The sequence below is a fragment of the Emys orbicularis genome, chromosome 1 (assembly GCF_028017835.1).
Source record: "Emys orbicularis isolate rEmyOrb1 chromosome 1, rEmyOrb1.hap1, whole genome shotgun sequence".
Lineage (NCBI taxonomy): Eukaryota > Metazoa > Chordata > Testudines > Emydidae > Emys > Emys orbicularis.
This window is the reverse complement of record NC_088683.1, coordinates 94219318-94238895: the sequence shown is the minus strand read 5'-3', so window position 1 is coordinate 94238895 and position 19578 is coordinate 94219318. Positions and strand designations below refer to the sequence as shown.

The following is a 19578-nucleotide window of genomic DNA, read 5'->3' as shown; positions in this document are numbered from 1 at the left end:
GTCTCCCCTGAAGATGACACTGGCTACAGCATTCTTCTTCATGTCCTATTTTACACTGTTGCCTAGTGCAGTGGTTTCCAAACTTGTTCCCCCACTTGTGCAGGGAAAGCCCCTTGCAGGCCGGCCGGTTTGTTTACCTGCCGTGTCCGCAGGTTCGGCTGATCGCGGCTCCAGGCCAATGGGCGCTGCTGGAAACGGCAGCCAGCACATCCCTTGGCCCGCGCTGCTTCCAGCAGCTCCCATTGGCCTGGAGCCGCGAACCGCGGCCACTGGGAGCCGCGATGGCCGAACCTGCGGATGTGGCAGGTAAACAAACCGGCCCGGCCTGCCAGGGGCTTTCACTGCATAAGCGGCGGAACACGTTTGGGAATCACTGGCCTAGTGTTTGCTGCGTGCTGTTAAAGAGCAGCTGAATACACCAGAGCAGCAGTGGCTGCATTTCAGCAGTGGAAGAAACACTCCCTTTCTAGGCAGTGCACAGATAAGCAGGCTCCCTTCAGCACGGACTGTGCTACAGAAATGTAAGGTACGGTTATCATCACTACTGCTGGATATCAGTTTTAAAAGGGCACCACCCCACCACCATCCTTAAGTTGTGTACAGCAATGAGGCTACAGCGGAGAGCTGGAGAAGGGGCAGTATTAGGTCCCTTTAAGCGTTGCAGCCACAGGGGGAGGACCTTCTCTGTAGTTCCGGCTGCAGCTACTAGGAAGTGGCTCCTACTAGGAAGTCCTCCCCTCCTGCTCTCTGCGTTGAGCCGACTCAGAGCTCAGTCTGTGCAGCTGCTTGTGGCTAGACGCAGCCGTGTGGACTCCTGGAGGTATGTGAACAGCCGCTGCACAGGTGCCCTCCTGCCTTCTGATCTCCTTTCCCCTTGGTGTGGTTCTTACCTAGCTTCCTCCTTTTAGAAATCTCCCCTTTGTACTGACTGAGTGAGGCTAGTGCTGGGGAGGGTGTCAGAGCGAAATCCTGGCTTGTAGTTTCTGGGATAAGTACGGGCTGGGTAGGTAGCAATGGAGTTTCCCACTGTGCCTCAGCCCAGGGGGACCACAGCTAAGGGGTCAGTTCATTCTGGTGCTCTCAGTCCTTGGCCTGTTTGCTGAGGCTGCAAAGGCGGGGGCCAGGTGGGCAGGATGCTGAGTTTTGGTATTTGGATTCGTCCTGCTGGGAATCAGACCAGATCCTACCAAAGAGCTTTTGTGAAGCAAGTTGGGATGACTTTGGCCTAATCTGCATTAGAAAAGGTTTGCCGCTACTATAGCTATGCCAGCAAACCCTCCTCGCACAGCCCTAGCTTATATTGATGAGAGAGTTCTTTTGCCAGGAGAATGTATGGCACTAATGAAATCAGCTCTCCTGGTAAAGTCACCTTCTGCCACTATAACTGATTCTACACTAGGGCTTTTGGTGGAATAAAAATGTTGTGAAAAAAATCCCACCTCTAACTGACATTGCTAGACTGGCAAAAGTTTCTAGTACAGCCTGGTCAAGGACACATCCAACCAGGGGCTGGAATTGGACCAACACCCTAGTGCAGAGAGGCTGTGTGTTCCTTGTCTCAAGCTGCCTGGCTTCTTGAAACTTAAGGGCCATGTCCGCAGTGAGGGTAAACTGGCATATTTGCTTTATACCAGCAAAAGTTCCGGCCTTAAGTGTCTTACTCTAGGGGCAGTTCTACACTAGGGACTTCTGTCAGCACAGCTGTTAGTCAGGGGTGTGAAGAGTTGTGATCTGACATAGCTGGGTTGGGAGAAATCCCTAGGGTAGGTGCAGCTATGCCAGCAAAGCTGTGCTTTTCCCAGTATAGCTCGTTTCGCTCATGGGGGTAATTTTATTATACTGGTAACAGACTTGCCAGTATAACTACTCCCACACTAGGAGCGCTTTGCTGGTACAGTGTGCCGGTATCCCTATACCAGTAAGCTTTCCTTCTCCTCGCAAGAATATTATAGAACATTTTTTTTGCTGGTAAGTGGGGCTGAACCACTCTCTGACTTCTCAGACTGAAGATACGTCTACACTATGGAGACTATGCCAATGTAACTACGTCGGCATAGCCTACTAGCGCAGACGCAGCCTACACCGACAGAAGGAGTTTTTCCATCACTGTAAGAACACCACCTCCCTGGATGATATTAGCTCCATTGACAGAGGCCCTCTTCTGTCAGCGTAGCTGTGTCTGTCCTGGGGGTGTTGTCGGTATAGCTATGTTGGTCGGGGTGCGGTTTTTCCATACCCCCTGACCAGTGTAGCTATGCCAATATAACTTTTTTGTGTGGGGCCTGAGCTAAGCCTAAAAGTCCTGGGCTCCTCACGCAAGAGCAACCTCTGCTCCGATATGCTCTTGAATGGGTGGAAAGAGCAGAAAGCCTCTGTCTTCCCAGCCCACGCATAGAGCCAGGATGAGGTGGCAGCAATGGGGGGAGCAACAATGATTGGGGGATCCTGAGAGCAGAGGTAACAGAGCCTCTGAAATTAATGGAGATTACCATGCCGAGTCAGGTAATCTGGTCCCATATCCTATCTTTGACTGGCCAATACCAGCCTTGGCTCTGTCAATAGCCCTCGATCCTTACAGGCGCTACTCCCTGCTATTCTATTTGTGGGATTTTTTCATGCAGCAGCTCTGACATCTCTCATGATCTGCAGCATCTCCTGCCATTCTGCAGAAGCAGCTGATTGAATTCAATTAAATGAGACTTCATCGGCATGCCAAGCTATACAGGTATTGCCAAGCATCCTACATTGTGCCCAGGGGTGTGATAATTTTGCCATGTGGGGGGAGGGAGGATCTATGGTAGAGGAGCCCCTGGTGGATGATGAATAGGGAGCTGTTTCCTTGGAGATGCTAATAAACACTGTGTGAGAGGAGGAGTGTCTTCTGTAACAAGGTCCATGAGAGAGGTGGACCAGACTCTGGCAATCTGGCATCAGGTTACAGAGTGACTATAGAGCTGAAGGAGAAAGGTCAGGGTCTGCCTCCCCTTGCTTACTGTTTCTAGTAGACTGTGTTCCGCTTTTCTTCTAAGGCTCCAGGAGATAGAAAACGAGATGCCCTCGCTGCTGAAATGGTCTTCTCTGCCAGTGGCAGGTAGGTGTCTGTGTTGCTAACCAAGGGGAATCTGCTGCTGAGATCTAGGTTTGAGTCCCACTCTGGATCTTCTGTGCCTGTGTCCAGCTGGGTTAGCAGGTGCTGCGGAGCCAGGAGAGGATTGAGAGGGGGGATTCCTTCTGTTGCTTTATTGTGAAAGCCCTCCCCTTCCTGCAAGTTAAGGAGCATCACTGGCATGTCGCCCTGGAAGGTGCAGTCAGTCGTGCTGATGGTGCTAGCTACCAGAGAGGGTAGCTGCTAGTGACCTAGGGGTAGGGAAATCCCAAAGGAAAGGTCTCTGGGGGTCAGAACTTACCAGAAAGAAACCCCAAAACATCTCAACAAATAACCTCTGTGATTAAAGGGGGTAAGACCCTGGGTCCAGCTCATCACTCACTGGACAGCTGGTGAAACTGGGGGAGCTGGGATGTGAGAGGAAGAGGAGGGACGTGATTGCAAGGCTGTACATGGGCAAGGACTAGTGAGAGGCCAGGAGGAGGTGGGTCAGGCCCAGGGTTGGGGGTGGCAAACAGTTACTACATAAGCACAGGCTGGAGTTTGCTAGGTGACTCACAGCTGGCACCTGTGTAGCCCTCTACCTGTTCTGAGCGCTATGTGATGACTCTCACAGCACCCAAACTGAGCAATGAGGCTGCAGTGTTCGGGTGAGGTAATTTGCTGATGTATGTTGTATTTCAGGCATGGTCTCGGAGTTAAAGTTCCCAGTTCCTTGGGGCCACATTGCAGCCAAGGCCTGGGGATCCCCGCAAGGCCGTCCTGTGCTCTGCTTGCATGGCTGGCTGGACAATGCCAACACCTTCAACAGACTCATCCCATTGCTCCCTAAAGGTGGGGCAGATCTGTTATGGTAGAGCCTCTGGTTTGCTGCTGCGGGGAGGGAGGCTGCTCTGTGACTTACTGTCGCCCCTGCCTCTCTTTCAGATTACTATTACATGGCAATGGATTTTGGGGGCCACGGCCTGTCATCCCACCGGCCCGCGGGCTTTCCTTACCACTTCCTGGACTACGTGAGCGAGATCCGCAGGGTGACAGCAGGTGAGCAGGCTGGGAGGACTCGCAGGGCAGGGAGCTTTGTGTTCCTGACTCCACAGCCAGACAGGACTCCTCTCACACCCCCGCCTCCCCATGACCAGTTATCCTCTGCTTCCTCCTGGCCTCACCGTGATCCATCCTCTGGATAGCCCCCTAGGCCAGACTCCTCCTTGACTTTGGCTTTAGCCAGACTGAGCCCCTTCAAAGAGCCCTTCATCCAGAAAATGCGCTAGGTGCAGAGGGGGGATAATGCTGCTTACCTGGTCTCCAGGCACGATGGGACCCGAGTCAGGAGCTGAGCCTTGACCACAGCAGGAACCAAGGTGCAAGCACAAGAGAGTCCCTTCTCCAAAGCTGCAGGTCCACCAGCACCCAAGAGCAGCGCTCTGCATCCGCAGCCTGGATGAAGAGCCCAGTTTCTGACACTTTTTCCAGAGCGAGAAACATGAAACCATGTGATAGAAATAAAACTCCATAAGAGCAGCAGTTACTGACCTGCTGATGTGTCCAATGGATCTGTGTGCTGCCAGGCTCGCTCCTTCTTACCAACCAGCCCGCAGGCTTCAACGGTCTGCGCTCTGCTCCCCCACTCAGACCAGTGTTAGAAGAGTCTCTAAATTCTTCTAAAATCGAACCTTTCTCTGTGACTCGCCACTGGGTGCATGGAGTCAGTTTTTGTGTTTTACAACAGGGTCAGCCATAAACAAAAGCAGACGTGACCAGGACTCTGCAAATCCTCCACACCACCTGGTCCGATTTCCTGCCTGGTAGTGAAACTGGAAAAGCAGCTGTCCGCTGCTCAGTACCACCATCCATCTCCCCAGAGCCGAAGGAGCGCACACCCCTTTCCTTTGAAGTGCTGCAGTGCAAACCCTGTCTTGAAGATGCCAGGGCACATTTATAGGAGCAGGATGGACGGGGGTGTAACTTCCAGGCTGATTTCCACAAACCTAAAGGGCTGTTATGAAAATGCATCATGTGATTTAGGAGCTTGGCATGCTGCATTATGCCACGCGTTTTCACTAAGAGTAATAACAGTCCTTCCCCAGGACCATGGCCCCGTCTGCCCTATGAATTCCCTATGAATGCCTGTTGTTCCCTATGAATGCTCCACAGCAGAGCATTCAGAGGCTTGTCTTTCCTACAGTGCAGAATGCAGCCAGGCTCCTTTGTCTGACTGATGGGCCCAAGGACTTGCCCTGAATGGGAACGGCTGTGGCAGGTGAGATCTATGAGCCAGAGGGAACTGCCTGGTACCAGCTCACAGGCAGTGAGAAGCTGAGGCTGGAGGAGGTTGGTCCCTGTAAGCCTGGCCTACTAATCCATCCTATTTCCTGACTAGGAAGCAAAACATCAGTGAAGGCTCTTTAGGTCCCTGTGTGTAGGGAAGGGGTGAGTGGCAACACATCACTGCTGCTGTATTTAATCCAGTGTTTTATCTGTTGCTTTTTAGCCTTGAAGTGGAGTCGATTTACTCTAATGGGCCACAGTTTGGGTAAGTGACACTTGTCCCAATGGCAGTTTGACGCCAGCAAACATTGGTGAATGATTAACTTGCATCACTTTCTTTTGGGAGAGAATAGACTGCAGTATTTTCTCTTAAAGTGCCAAGCACCCCTCCCACTTGATGCAATTATGTGGCCCACACCCCATTCGAATTACACACAATCATCTAAGCACTCCTTTAAAAAGAACTAAATGTCTCAGCCTCTTGAGTACAAGAAAAACAGTCCAAATGCAAAGTGGGTTTCAATCAACGCAGTGCCGTCTTCCTGAGTTGGCAGAGAGCCTGAAACAATGGCTCTGTAAGATGTAACCTCCCAGAACCCTCTTACTGATCTCATCAGGACATTAACTTTAAATCCTAAGGATGACACTTTACATATTACGAACTCTTTAGATGTTCATCACTTTGTCAGATGGGATGGGAAATGAGGTGGGTATGAAGTCCATGGGGGAATTGAGACATGCTGCAGGAAAGGAATGGCTCCCTCTCCTCCCTCCTTCTCGCTTTTGCTCTGGAGAAAGAAGGGGAGATAGGAAGGGAGGGAGAAAGGAGAACAGGAAAGGGAGGGAACACAGAGGAAAGCATGGAGGCCTAAAGGTGACAGTATTCTCCCCCTGAGTGAAACTGAATGTAACTAGCAGGACTTCCTCATATCCTCACTGTTACTACATACAGTCCATATTCTATCCTTGATTGCCATCGGTGGGAGAAATCGGTGGGAGAAATGCTGTGAATTGAGGGGATCAAGTACCCCTAAACTTATCCCTTGGGCCATGGACCATAATTAAAAATGTTCCTCTCCCCCGTGGGTTTGATGCCCCAGATCTGATCTATCCCATCTGTGACCACATCTCCCTGTTCCCAAAGCACTGTACCATTTTTGCTGGCAGCTCCCCACTAGCCCGGGCTTCCTGCTGAGGCAGACTGGGTGTGGTGTCTGAAGGCAGCTCCCCCACAGCCAGTATCCCTGCCCTATTTCCTACAATGCCCCCTGCTGGGAGACACACTGACCTGTGGCTTGGGATTCAAACCTCAGGTGAGATTGTTGCCTCCTTGTCAAGTGAGCGCTTCTAGGCCACCCCACCAATACTCCCCAGCATCCTCCTGGTAGCTGTCACTCTGGGGAAGGGTGTTGCCCTGTACTGTGTTCACTGTATATAAGCCAAGTGTCCTCCTCTCTCTCACAGGTGGGAGTGTCGCAGGAATGGTGAGTACAGCAGCCTTTATTCATGCGGTTGACTCAGATGGAAGGGGGATGGCCCCTATAGGTTGGGGGAATTAGGGGGCAGCCTGCATGGGACAGAAACAAATTTGTGTCTAAGATGAGAGGAAGCCCCTCCCGATACAGGACGCTTAAGAGAATTGTGTACGTTCTGGGCCAGCTAAGAACATGACCCTTCTCTGTTCCTCCCTCTCACAATATTTCTGTCTCTTTCCAGTTCTCCTGCATTTTCCCTGAGATGGTAGATAAGCTGATCCTGGTGGAATCTTATGGCTTCTTCCCAGCTCCTCAGGTTAGATTTTTCCCTTTTGCAGACACAGAAGAGAGAGATGACAGGGTAAAGAAAAACCCCTTGGAAGGCTCATTCCTTGTACTGCCACTAGGGGAGCAGGTTTCTCAGTGGTCTTCCCTTCTGGAGGGCATGGGCTCATTTCCGATTGCAGCAGGTAAAGGAACAAGAGGTTGAGAGACGTAAGATAACTAGAACAGTTCCCGTCTCTTCCCCAGGCACAGTGCTGGTCAGAACAGATCTAAATGAGCAATAAATGTCTGGAGCCGCCTGGGGCTTCAGGAGTTCATAGTGAAGAAACAATGCCCTTGTTTATTATTCGTAATCATGTTCCTTAGGGTAGTACCTAAGGGCCAACCAGAAATGGGGCCCCATTGTGCTAGGCACTGGACAAACACAGTAGCAGACTGTCCCAGGGCTGGATGACTCAGGGAACTGATGATGGGGCATGAAGACTTTCATTTCTAGTTCAGTGGTTCCAATCTGATCACAGATAAAGTATTGCCAACCCCAAATGTTCAAAAATCATGAGTCACCAAAAACCATGAGGTTGGCTTTAGAATCATGAGATGATGTAAAATAATAGATTTGGTGTTTTTTATTCACCTTCTGCTTTCTGAGCTTTTTGGCTGCACTGGGGGGTCACATTTTGAAGCTTTCTCCATAGCCACAAGGGCTAGAAACTTATTTTTTCTTTAAGAACAAAGACTGAAATCTTCACATAGCCACTTGGCTCCAGGAGCTGGAGCTTTAAGGAAAGCAAGAATTATCACGAGACTCTTGACAAAACTGTGAGAGTTGGCAACACTTTTGAAACATAGCCTCTCTCTGGGTATGTCTATAGTACAGAGCCTATGTCAGCACAGCCACTTAGGGTAGGCGTAGCATACACCAACCGGAGTTTTTCTTTCCAAGTAGGAACACCAGTTCTCTGACAATATTAGCTATGTTGACAGAAGCCCTCTTCCATTGACATAGTTGCATCCACACTGGGAGGTTTGTTGGCATAGCTATGCTAATCAGGGGTGTGGTCTTTTTCACACCCCGACTGACGTAGCTTTGCCAACATCATTTTTAAGCGAAGACCAAGCCTCTGCACACACAATCACTTGCATGCTCAAATTTCACAGTCACTTGTGCCAGGGCAGAACTTGCTTGTTCCAAACCCATTTGGACACAACAGTGAAGTGCAGGTTAATCACAAATGTGTGATCTGAAGTTGTAAATTCTCCACTTGTCTATACATGCACGAAGTTGTACAGATGGGGACTATTCTGAGGCCCTTTGACAATGTCACCTTAGGGCCATTCCTTTCACGTAAGTCACCAAAATAGTCATCAGAAAGGATTTGGTGGATCTCATTCCAGTTCCTAGTGGGACAGGCGTACACCCCACACCAATGACCATCACCACTAATTGGCTGTCTTGTTGGCAGGGTCAGGACAAAGGCCCAGGATTAGGTAGGCAAAGGAAGCAGAACTCCCCTCTTCCCTCTAGAGATGGGCCATCCAAGTCAGAGGTGAGATATTAAAGAACTTGTAGTGTTTTGTTTGTAAGAGTAGTGGTGTCATTGGCAATACTTTGTCCTCCCCTGATTACCACCTCCACTGCTGTGTAGTGCTGCCATTCACCCCACCCCAGCATCCATGGTGGTTGTTCAGATGAGCTGTACGTAGTTGGTAAAGTGCTTTGAGATCCTTGAGGGTGAAAGGTGCTATAGAAACGTACAATCACTTCTGTTGCCCGCATCTCTGATTTCTAGGAAAGTGACGCATGGCTGAACTCTAAGAGGAAGGTGATTGAACGTCTCCTGAGTCTGGAGGAGAACAAGCACCAGCCCCCTAAAATACGCAGCCCCCAAGAAGCACTGCAGAGGTGCGTGTACCCCCCATCTTTGGTCTCTGTGGGAGATGGTGCCACCTCTGCCCTCGCAGAGCTCTTGCAGTAGGTGGGTGTTCTCCTGGACAGAATTAGTGGGGGCAAGAACCATGAGGTGCAGCTAACCCCTTCATACTTTCCCCTCCCTTCAGAATCAGCAATTCATTTTCTTCCAGAATCTGAGCAGGGGCTTGTTCCCCATTGCCAGCCCCCTGCCTCCTGTGGGGCTGGAATATGCTGGCTAATGTACAAGAACTGAACTAGTTAGGTCTTCTCCCTCCCACCCCCTCTCTCTGTCATCTTCTCTGTTGATGCCTTCCACCCCCCACTTCTCCAAAACCACATGCTGTGTCTTCCCCAGGCTATTACAAGCCAACAACCACCTGACAGAGGAGAGTGGGAGGATCTTACTACAGCGAGGAGCGACTGAGGTGCCGGGAGGTGAGGTGCCTCAGCTGCTCGGGGAAGTGATGGCCAGCTGGCTACAGAGCCATGCTGACTTTGGGCTTAAAGGCATGGGGAGTGCCACCTGCTCCCTGGCCTAGGCCCAAGGCCTGGGGCAGCCTGGGTGTGAAGAGCCCCTGAGATCTGAATGAGTGTCGACATTTGGAGGGTGGAGCCAGGGCCGGTGCTACCATTAAGGCGAACTAGGCGGTTGCCTAGGGTGCCAAGATTTGGGAGCGCCCCCCGCTCTAATTCTCCTCCCCTCCCAGGCTTGCAGTGCCAAACAGCTGATTGGCGCCGCAAGCCTGGGAGGCGGGAGAAGTGGAGCAGCAATAGCGTGCTCGAGGAGGGGGCATAACAGAGGTGAGCTGGGGTGGGGAGCTGCCGCATGGATCCCCGGGCCGAGGGGGCGGGGGAGCTGTTGCGGTGGGGGGGTGTTTCAGGGCAGAAGGGGGGAGCTGCCGCAGGGAGGGGGGGTGCCTCAGGGCGGAGGGGCGGGTGGGGAGCTGCCGCAGGGCTGGTGGGGGGCGCAAGGTGGAAGTTTCACCTAGGGTGCGAAACTTCCTTGCACCGGTCCTGGGTGGAGCTTCCTGTACCCTACAACTGAGGTCCAAGCCCACCTTTCCCCTCAGGCCAAGGGGCTTAATTCATTTAACACTTGAGTAAAAAGAAGAAATCCCCAATCCATCATTCCTCCCCTTCCCCCTAGATATGACCCTGGGGGAGCTAAAAAGCAGAGGGGGAGCTGGAACCCCAGTGTGAATTCCCACCTTGTGGGGTGTAAATAACTCTCTCTCCTTTCTTCCCAGGCCTGGTGTATAACAGAGACATGAGAGCCCTTACGGTGAGTACTGACGTTCTCCCCTGCCCCTTACTGTGACAGGGCCCTTTGCTGAGAGGGAAAAAACCTTCCTGTTTTAGGTCACATCACATCTGGGTTCCATTTCCCACCACCCTAAAGCCCAGGCCATAGGTGCTGGAACTAGGGGTGCGGTTTCCATCATATCCAGGGTTTACAGTTTGGTTCAATGGCTCTCAGCTCCCCCACTATACAAATTGTTCCAGCACCCCTGCCCCAGGCTTGTTCAGTGCTTTCCCCCCCAGTCTGAAGTTATATAAATGGCAGAGCTTCCTCTGGGAGACTGTTTTACACTCTAATAGGTTGAATTTGCCATACAGCTTTGAAACCCCACTGCAGTTAATGGGATTTCCTAAGCAGAGCAAGTTAGACCCTTTCAGATCATCCTAAACAAGTCCTCTCCCTCCCTATCCTAAGTCCTGGGAGAGTGGGAGGATTCTTAGGGGCAGCTTTTCAGCTTGTTTTCCCTTCTGTGGGGTTGCCTTGGAAGAAGAGTGGGGGCAGGAGTTGGGGTGATCAGATATCCTACACCTTGTCCGACTGTCCTACCTTTCAACGAGTCAGGTCTGCCCTACACTACAGACCTACATCGGAATAACTACGTCACTCGGGGTGTGAAAACTCCACATCCCTGAGCAACGCAGTTATACTGAGCTAACCCCCCGCATAGACAGCACTGCTTCTCCCGCTGACGTAGCTCCTGCCTCTCAGGAGATGGATTAACTAAACCGATGAGAGCTCTCTCCCGTCAGCTTAGAGTGTCTTCATCAAAGCGCTGACGCAGCATTTTAAGTGTAGACTTGCCCTCAGTCCTCATTTTGTCTGCCCTAAGGTAGGGACCCAAGCAAGAGATTCAGCCAGCCTTCTTTTAGGAAAGACTTTCTAAAAACTTTCTCTACTAACAACTTTGTGTGAATGGGGTAACTTTAGTCACGCGATCTCTGAGTCACTCTGGGGCCTAGGTAGCCTTGTGTGTCAGACACCCACTAGAAATGCTCAGAACTGAGACCGTTCTCATTCTTGAACGTATTACAGCACTTGGCTTTGATGTACTGGTGTTATTGCAATTTTGAAACCCTATTTGGTAGAAAGAGGTGCCTTGTTTCATAGCTCCAGACACCTTGTTGCCCTAACAAGATCACAAGGGTTTTTCACTTATCACGGTGGGCCTGCAACTTGGATAGAGATAGCTGGGCTAGCTTTAATCCAGCTAGCACAGCAAAAAAACAGCAGTGAGAGACGGCAGCATGGACCCCAGCATGGGCTAGGGTGCGAGTACATACCTAGGGTCCAGACAGGCTTGTACAGCCTGTGCCACTGTGTCGCCACATCTTCACTGGATTTTTAGCCATGCTAGCTAGATTAAAGCTAGTGTGCATGTCTGTATGTGCAGACCTACATTGCAAAACCCTGCTGCACCGATAAGTCCTACCCAGGCCCCAGCATAGCCAATAGGATGTTGTGTCAAATACCAGATTCCAGGCCAAACAGTGAATGCATTGCCCCCCAACCCCTCCCCCCTGGAATTTCTGTGGATGTCTGTATCTCCATTTGTCTTTGCATCTGCAGCACAATCAAGACTCCCTGACTCTGGAGCAGTGTGTGAGCTTCTTGAACAAAATCCAGGCCAGTGTCCTAATGATCATGTGAGTGATGCACAAGCATAGCCAATACCTACCGTCCGCCCCTTTCCATGTGCCCATGCCCAGGGTGGGTGGTGCACTGGAGGGCAGGTGTGAATAAAAACCCTTTCCATGTGTGGAAGGTAGAGTTAAGGATTTAATACTGATAGGAATTAAATAAGCTTGGTGTATAACAGCTCCGTGACACACAGCCAAACACAAACAAAGCTAGCCCCCTGCTCAGCTTTTGACAGGGCGGTAGTGCCACTTCCATGAGCAAGTCCCATTCCCCTTCCACGGGTTCCTTCACCTAACCTATGGCAGGTGTGTGTTCACCTACCGAAAAGTGCATGGACACAGGTTCTCTCTTGCTTGCTGCTCCCTCATAACTAAGGCTACGTTTTAGTCATGGGTATTTTTAGTAAAAGTCATGGACAGGTCTCGGGGAGTAAACAAAAATTCACAGCCCGTGATCTGTCCATAACTTGTACTATATACCCCTAACTAAAACTTGGGCCCGGGAGCCTCTGGGAGGGCAGGGGGTCTGGGGGCGCCGTGGGTGCTGGGGAAGGTGGCCTGGGACCCCCGCTGGGGTGGGGGGCGGGCGGGCAGCGGCACACAGCCCGGGTCCCCTGATAGTGGTGGGGGGTAGGGTTGGCGGGGCTCACAGGCTCCCTACCCGGCTCCACGTGTCCCTGCATCTCCTAGGCAGCGGAGGGGCCAGGGGGCTCCGTGCGCTGCTCCCACCACAAGTGCCAGCTGCGCAGCTCCCATTGGTCGGGAACTGCAGCCAATGGGAGCTGTGGGGGCAGGGCCTGCGGGCATGGGCAGTGCGCAGAGCCCCCTGGCCCCTCTGCTTAGGAGCTGCAGGGCCATGCCAGTGGGAGCCAGGGAGCCTCCGACCCTGAGGTAAGTGCCCCCCACACCTCCCAACCCCCTGCCCCTAGCCCCCTCCCACACACCCAAACTGCTGCTGCTGGCCCAGGGGCTGTGAGCACCAGCTACTGCAGAAGTCACAAAAAGTTACGGAATCCGGAAGAAGCTGAGTCAAGGAGCCCTTCACAACTGGCTAGCACTGCTGGATGCTCAGGGAGGAAGAGTCTCTAGGCTGGCAGAGAGAACCCCCAGTGCAGTATTCATGCTTCTTCTGATCATCTACCCCATGGGAAGCCTCCACTCCCCAGCCCATGCAAGGGGCTGCCACCATCCCTCCTGTTAAAGGTGGATTTTCTTATCCTTTGTCCCCAGGCTCAGGCTTTCTTCCCTTTCTGCAGGATTCTCCCCCCTTTCTTGGAGACTCCTGCTCACTGGGTCTTTCAAAGCTTGTATCTGTGGACTTGTGTGCACGGGCTCTGAAGGGGTCACTAATGTGTGCCCTATGCTGTAACCTTTGTTACCCTGCTCAGAAATGGAAGAGAGGGAGAGAAATACTTGTAGTGGAGCTCTCATGGTGGAAAGACACATTGTATAACATTTCTCAATTCCTGTTGAGTGTGTTTCACTCCCACCTGCTGCTCGCTTGCTCCTCCTCTCAATCCAACCCAACCCAACTCCCAATTCACCCTGGCACCGCATGAGTGGGCTGGAATAACAGTGGGAGAAGCCTGATTCTAAAAGAGCCGGTGCGTATGTGAAATGACCAAAGATTCTAAAATGGCTGAGTAGGAGAGCTGCTTTCTGGAGTCTGCCTTTAACAAGAAAAATAAGCACACAGCTCTCGTCCAGTCTGGATTGCATGCATCCTAGAGCATTATGGCAATGAACTATCAAATTTACTCTAGGTACTACCGTAATATAAATAATAATATTTTCAAAATAGTAGGGAAAAAGGTTTTTTCTCTCTTTTCTTATCCTTCTACGGGATCTCTTTCATAGGGGGAGGAGGCACTAAACACGGCAAGGCAGACACAAAGTGGGGGTCGTTTAAGTTAAATAACACTATTGGGCCCTACGCTAATAGCAATAAGCCACCCCCAGATGTGTATGAGAGAAGGGTGGCAGTGCATTTCTCAGGTTTAGGTCACACACACAGACACCTAAGGCTGGTGCAATAACCTGCTAGGGTGCCCCCATGATGGCTTATTGCTGTGATCAGTGGTAATATCTCACAAGGGAGGCTTTTGGAGAGGAGCTGGTGTTAAATTAAACTCAGATATAGAACAGTTGGCAAACAGCACATTGAAGACCTAGCACTGCTCCCCATGAAGTGTATGCAGAGATATTCATGTCACTGGGAACCCAACTGGGCCCTAAGTGTATAGATCATACTGTACCAACTAATAGGGAGGGAGGATGAGGCACCTCAAGGAGGAGACACTAAGGAGTTAGCTCAGAAGTGGATCTCATTGTAATAATACCTACCTCTTTTGTAAAGCACTCTTCATCAGTAGATCTTAAATGCTTTATGAAGGAACTTAGTATTATAATATCAAGAAACCTGTGAAGGTCTTTAAAACTCTGCCTTTAACTACTTCTCATTGTCTAATTCTCTCTCCACCAGTGATGCTAGCCTGGCTTACCCATTTCTCCACTCCTCCCAGAGTTGGAAAACCCATCCCCAAAACTAATCTAAAACCATTACCACTGCCTCCCCCAAAGCCCTTCTCAACTGCCCACTTTTATCACAGCTCCTCCAAGAAGAGGCAGCGGGGCATAAATTGATGATCATTTAAATAAGGCAAAACAAGTAAATGATAAACATTATAGTCCCCTGCTCACTTCTGTATGTTGCTCCTCTTCTTAAAGGACAAGATCTTCAGGGCTGATGTCATGTCTACTTAACCTGTCTCTAATCTTGATTGGGACCTTAGAGCACCTCTATAAAATATAAAATAAAACCCCACTAGAAGTTGAGGGGAAAATGGAGGAGGAGAAACTAACTGCAGAGCTGGCTTAGCCTCCATCTGTTACAGAACTAGAACCCTGGGCACTTTTACTTTAGGAGAACATGTTCTTAAGTGTCTAGCTGTTTCTTCTGGATCCAGTCAGGGCCGGCTCCAGCTTTTTAGCCGCCCCAAGCGGCGAAGGAGAAAAAAAAAGTAAAACCTGATTGAGCTGCTGCTGAACTGCCTCCGAAGAGGAAGAGTGAAGGACCCGCCGCCCCTTTCTATTGGCTGCCCCAGGCATCTACTTCCTTTGCTGGTGCCTGGAGCCGGCCCTGGATCCAGAAGAAACAAAGATTTTCTGGAGACATCTTGAAAATGTGGGGAGGGAGAGGACTTGTAATCTCACATTGCACCACCGTGTGGAAGAAATGCAGTGTTACAGCCTCCCATAAAAGTTAAAGTTGGGAAACTGCAAAATACACCTCTACCCCAATATAACGCGCCCCGATATAACACAAATTCGAATATAACGCAGTAAAGCAGTGCTCGGGGGGGGGGGGGGGGAGAGCTGCGCACTCCGGTGGATCAAAGCAAGTTCAATATAACGCGGTTTCACCTATAACGCGGTAAGATTTTTTGTTATATCGGGGTAGAGCTGTACTTGTTTGTGGGGTTTGTTTTGTTCTCTCTCATTTGTCTGTTTTAGCATTTCCTGAGTGGCTGCTCTTGTAGCCCCTTGTGCCCTACTGCCCAGAGGAGGCTAATGCCAGGGATTGTTTAATGGCTAAAACCAAACATGTACATGCACAAAGGGGGAGGAGAGAAAGCCACCAGGGAGAGATGGAGGGGTTGGTTGGGTGAAAGCACCAATGAAGCTGGTTTTCAGACCCTAGGCAAAGCTGTCCTGGCCTGGGCTCTCCTAAGAACTTGACCTTCACAGAACTGAGCCCTGGGAAGGGTAATTTCCTGAGCTTATGCACCATGATCAATCCACTCTTTCAGCAGGGGCTTTGATAGATAATGGACCCCTGAGTTTGGTCCTTCCTCCTCTCACTCAACTAAGTGAGTCTAACCCTTGGTGTCCACAACACAGTCATATAGTCCAGTCCCAGCCTACACATATGTGACTGTGGAAAGCAAGATGAGCTAGTTCAATTTCTCTGTCTGTGTCTGGTCTCACCTCTCAGGGAAGGAGAGCAGCTAAGATCTGTGGAGATGAGGCCCAAGTCGCACTGTGTGTTGCATGGAACTTTGTGATTGTTTTCTAGAGCACAGGATGGAATTTTTAATCCTGAAGCTGAAAACGTGAGCCAGAACTTTGTGAAGCTCCTGCGGGAAGCATTCCAGTCCAACCTGAAGGTGAGAGCAAGCACCAGCCAGGCATGCCCAGTCACTGCGGGTTTGTGCACACAGGGAAATAGCATTCTGTGTGGAGTCGGACACTCTTATTCCAAAATAAGTATCCACCTGGGGAGTTCTACTGGACTAGCTTTAGTGCCTTAAATTCACACCCTTCATCATTCTGGTTGTCTCCTTTATTTGAAGCATTAGACTGCCCCACTTAGCAACTGCTAGGCCAAGTCCTTCTCCACTTCCAGTTATCCCCACCCTCGCCAGCAGCCTGATGCCTCAAATGAAGGAGATCCCCTGCCCCCCTCAGAGGGTGTGTCAGACAATCTGCCACTCTAGGCACTACATCAGTGCTCTGCCTAACCCGCGTTTACAATTCCTTAACATAGGCAGAGCCAGGTTTGTACATTTTTTGACGAAGCCAATGGGGCAAAGCCCCCAGCAGAGGCGTAAGGGGCAGGGCCTCCCCCATGCTGGGGACTTGTGGAGGGGTAGAGGGGGAAGCCCTCATGTAGGCACAAAAATTGAAAATAAGGGCACAAGGAAAAGTCTGGTCCACACGTATTGGATAAAACTGTGGGGCTAAGCCTGGCTACAGCCCTGGCTTGGGTGGGTGGGTAAGTGACCCCGCCCCAGCCCAGGGTCTGATATAAATATGTATAGGACCTAAAGGACTCCTTTAAAACAGCACCCACATTTCAAAGGGGACACCCCATGCACAGACAGGAGTGACTCCCCTTTCAGGGCCACAGTGCAGCAAGTAAAGCAGTGTGCTCCTCCATAAATAGGCTGCCCTGGAAGGTCCCCACACTGGGATCCCCCATCCTGAGGAACCAGCAGCCCTGCATTAGGGATCTAGCTGAGACTTGTGGCGTACGGGTCCATCCATCCGCCCTCCCCCAAGCAAACCCTTCTGGGTGTCAATCCAAAGGGAACCCTACGATGCAGGGGGAGTTGCACCAGGCCAGTGGGGACTCCTGACATGAAGACGGGTGGGGGGGCATGCAATACATGGGTGGAACAATGTGGGGGATAATATAGGGAGACTGGATGAGTGGGACTGGGGGGCCAGGACCTGGGGGGTGTTAAGACCAGGATACAGAGGAGACAAATGGGGTACAGTGGGAGGTAGGAAAACAGGGCAAGGGAACAGCTCCTGGGGCAGGTGGAGATTGGGGAAGAGTAGGACATGGTGGGGTGGGGCAGACACCAGGGGGTAAGGAGGACTGGGGAAAGGGACAGACCCCAGGGGATCAGGGGCATGGAAATTGGAAGGACTGCAAAAATGTGGGGAGGGAAGCCCTGACCATTCTGGGCCCCTTGATGGAGCCCCCCAACCCCCAGTCTGAAGCCCCTATCTCCCCCCCAATCTTACCCTCCCAGCTGCCAATCCTGAGGCCCTTGGGTGATGGGTCCATCCTGCTTCCCAGACGAGCCGCCGTGCCCTTTCAGCAGCCAGTAGGTGAGGGATCAGCTCAGCTGCTGGTGTGAAGCAGAGTGGGACCCAGAGGCCAGCCAGGCCAGGCTGCGGTGTGCTCCGTCCCAGCCAGGTTTTAAAAGTGTGTTGGGGGCGGGGGCAATGGCCCTTTGGCCTCTGTCTCCAATGCCTATGGGGGCAGATGAGGTGGGATAGACAGGGGGCAGGATGCCAGGTGGAAGAAGGGCTAGCTACACAGGAGGGAGATCGGGGCAAGAAGGCTAGGATGGGGGGGGGGGGGGGGCGGGGAAGGTTACGATATGGAAAATGGGGACAGGATCCCAGGGGGGACAGGGGTATCTGGGGTTGGAGTAGGACACCAGGGATAGAGAGGAACAGGAGACTAAGACAGGAGCGGCAGGCTGGGGGTGCCACATACCTGCCACTGGGGGGCCCCTCATTCTCTGGCTCATCCAGGGGGAGATCACCAGGGACTAAGCTGAGCCCTCCAGCTGCATGGTCCCTGCTTCATGTGCTAATGTGCCCAGGGTGCCACTGACGTGCATTAACAGTTTGTTAATGCGCTTTGATCTAGTCCTCTTTGAAACCAGACTAGATCAAAGCACTTTAAGGAACCATTAATGGATGCAGGATCCACACACACAGCCCACACGGCAGCAGCTGGTGTGGGGCAGAGTACGCCCCAGGGTGCCATGAATCTGCTGCTAGTCAGCTGCCTTGTTTGCCTGTCCCTACTGCAGCCTCTGCCCCCATGCTCAGTACTGCTCATTGCAGAAGACCTCTGCCTGCCCATCTCAGTAGATCATTTTACAACCTTGCAGGATAAAATGAGATTATGCTTATTTTAATTTGCATGTCTACAGCATCTGCTAATGAAGTTATCCCTCTCTTCAAGAAAAATATTTAGCCCCAGCATTTAGCTTGATTTCTTCCTGTTGCAGTGAGTTCCACAGGCTAACTACAGACTGCGTGGAGAAGTATTTCCTCCAGTTCACATCTCCCTGTGTTCTCTCCCTCTAGCACTTCCAGTTTGCTGAGGTGACTGGGAATCATTTTGTCCACCTGAATGAGCCTGAAGTAGTGGCTGGGCTCATCAACATCTTCCTGAAAAGGGACCAGAGCTCCAAAGCCAGGCTGTAGCCTGGATTCCTGCATCAGGGCTTGGCTACCAGCTTTCCAGGGCAGACAGCAGCAGAGACAAAAGAGGACAAGGAGCTTAATAGCCTCGCATGTGAGACAAGACAGCACTGTTACCTGGCTGGGCCCTGAAGTTTTGCTCATTACATGATTTTCATCCCTCTCGAGCCCAGTGGCTTGGAATGGCAAAAGACCCTGTCTCAGCAAACAGGCACAGAGGACTCTTCGCCAGGAAGAGCTGAGCAAATTGTTGTGTGTTCAAATGGAGACGGGGAGGAGTCCCACCTCATACTTCCACTTCACGTGTTACAACAGCAGCTTCTGGATTTAAGATCCACTTCCCTGTTAAACCTGGTGCAGTTTCATCAGCAGGAAGCAAACCCCCTTGCTTTGTTTTGGTGATGTGCTGCCTTGGAAAGGACTGGGAGGGGTAAGCCAGGCACTTCCCCGCCAATACTGACAGCTTATAATAGATATGGTGTTTACATATACATGAGAAGTGAGTTCTTTGATACTGTATGACATTCCACCTCTCTTCACCCTGTACCTGCCTCCTATAACAATTCTGCATCTCTCGTTTCCTTGAGCATTTTAGCCAGGAGTGACATGAATTTATTCTGGCACCAGCTGCACTCACAGCCAGTGGGTGCACAGTGCAGGTTCTGCTCCTTAGCAGGTTACAGGAGACTCTGCTGGGGGGAGCGGGTAGGGAGAGAATACCACGACTAATTGAGTTCCATGAATCAATGTTCATGCAGATCCAAGACACCAGAGCATTTCTTGTCCTGGGAACGGCTGCAAAGGCAACATCCATTCCAGCCTGACAGGGCAGCTGCTGCAGCTTGCCCTTTCCCAGAAGGCAG

General features: G+C 51.3%; 1 protein-coding gene across 1 annotated transcript; it reads left to right on the top strand.

Annotated features, from left to right (window-relative positions):
* Positions 1-734: 734 nt before the first annotated feature.
* SERHL2 (serine hydrolase like 2) lies at positions 735-19296 on the top strand. Its single transcript, XM_065416283.1, has 13 exons — positions 735-820; positions 3030-3091; positions 3791-3940; positions 4034-4147; positions 5598-5639; positions 6839-6858; positions 7091-7165; positions 8925-9037; positions 9402-9481; positions 10294-10328; positions 11913-11989; positions 16059-16149; positions 18599-19296. Exons 2-13 carry the CDS (start codon positions 3052-3054, stop codon positions 18716-18718), a joined length of 957 nt encoding a protein of 318 aa, XP_065272355.1. The 5' UTR covers positions 735-820; positions 3030-3051; the 3' UTR covers positions 18719-19296.
* Positions 19297-19578: the final 282 nt, after the last annotated feature.

What these genes read in the sequence shown, in the direction of transcription:
- SERHL2 (XM_065416283.1), top strand. Translation starts at nt 3,052, where the DNA reads ATGCCCTCGCTGCTGAAATGGTCTTCTCTGCCAGTGGCAG. An exon ending in GATCCGCAGGGTGACAGCAG is followed by an intron (nt 4,148 to 5,597) that starts GTGAGCAGGCTG and finishes GTTGCTTTTTAG; the next exon opens with CCTTGAAGTGGAGTCGATTT. An exon ending in GTGGGAGTGTCGCAGGAATG is followed by an intron (nt 6,859 to 7,090) that starts GTGAGTACAGCA and finishes GTCTCTTTCCAG; the next exon opens with TTCTCCTGCATTTTCCCTGA.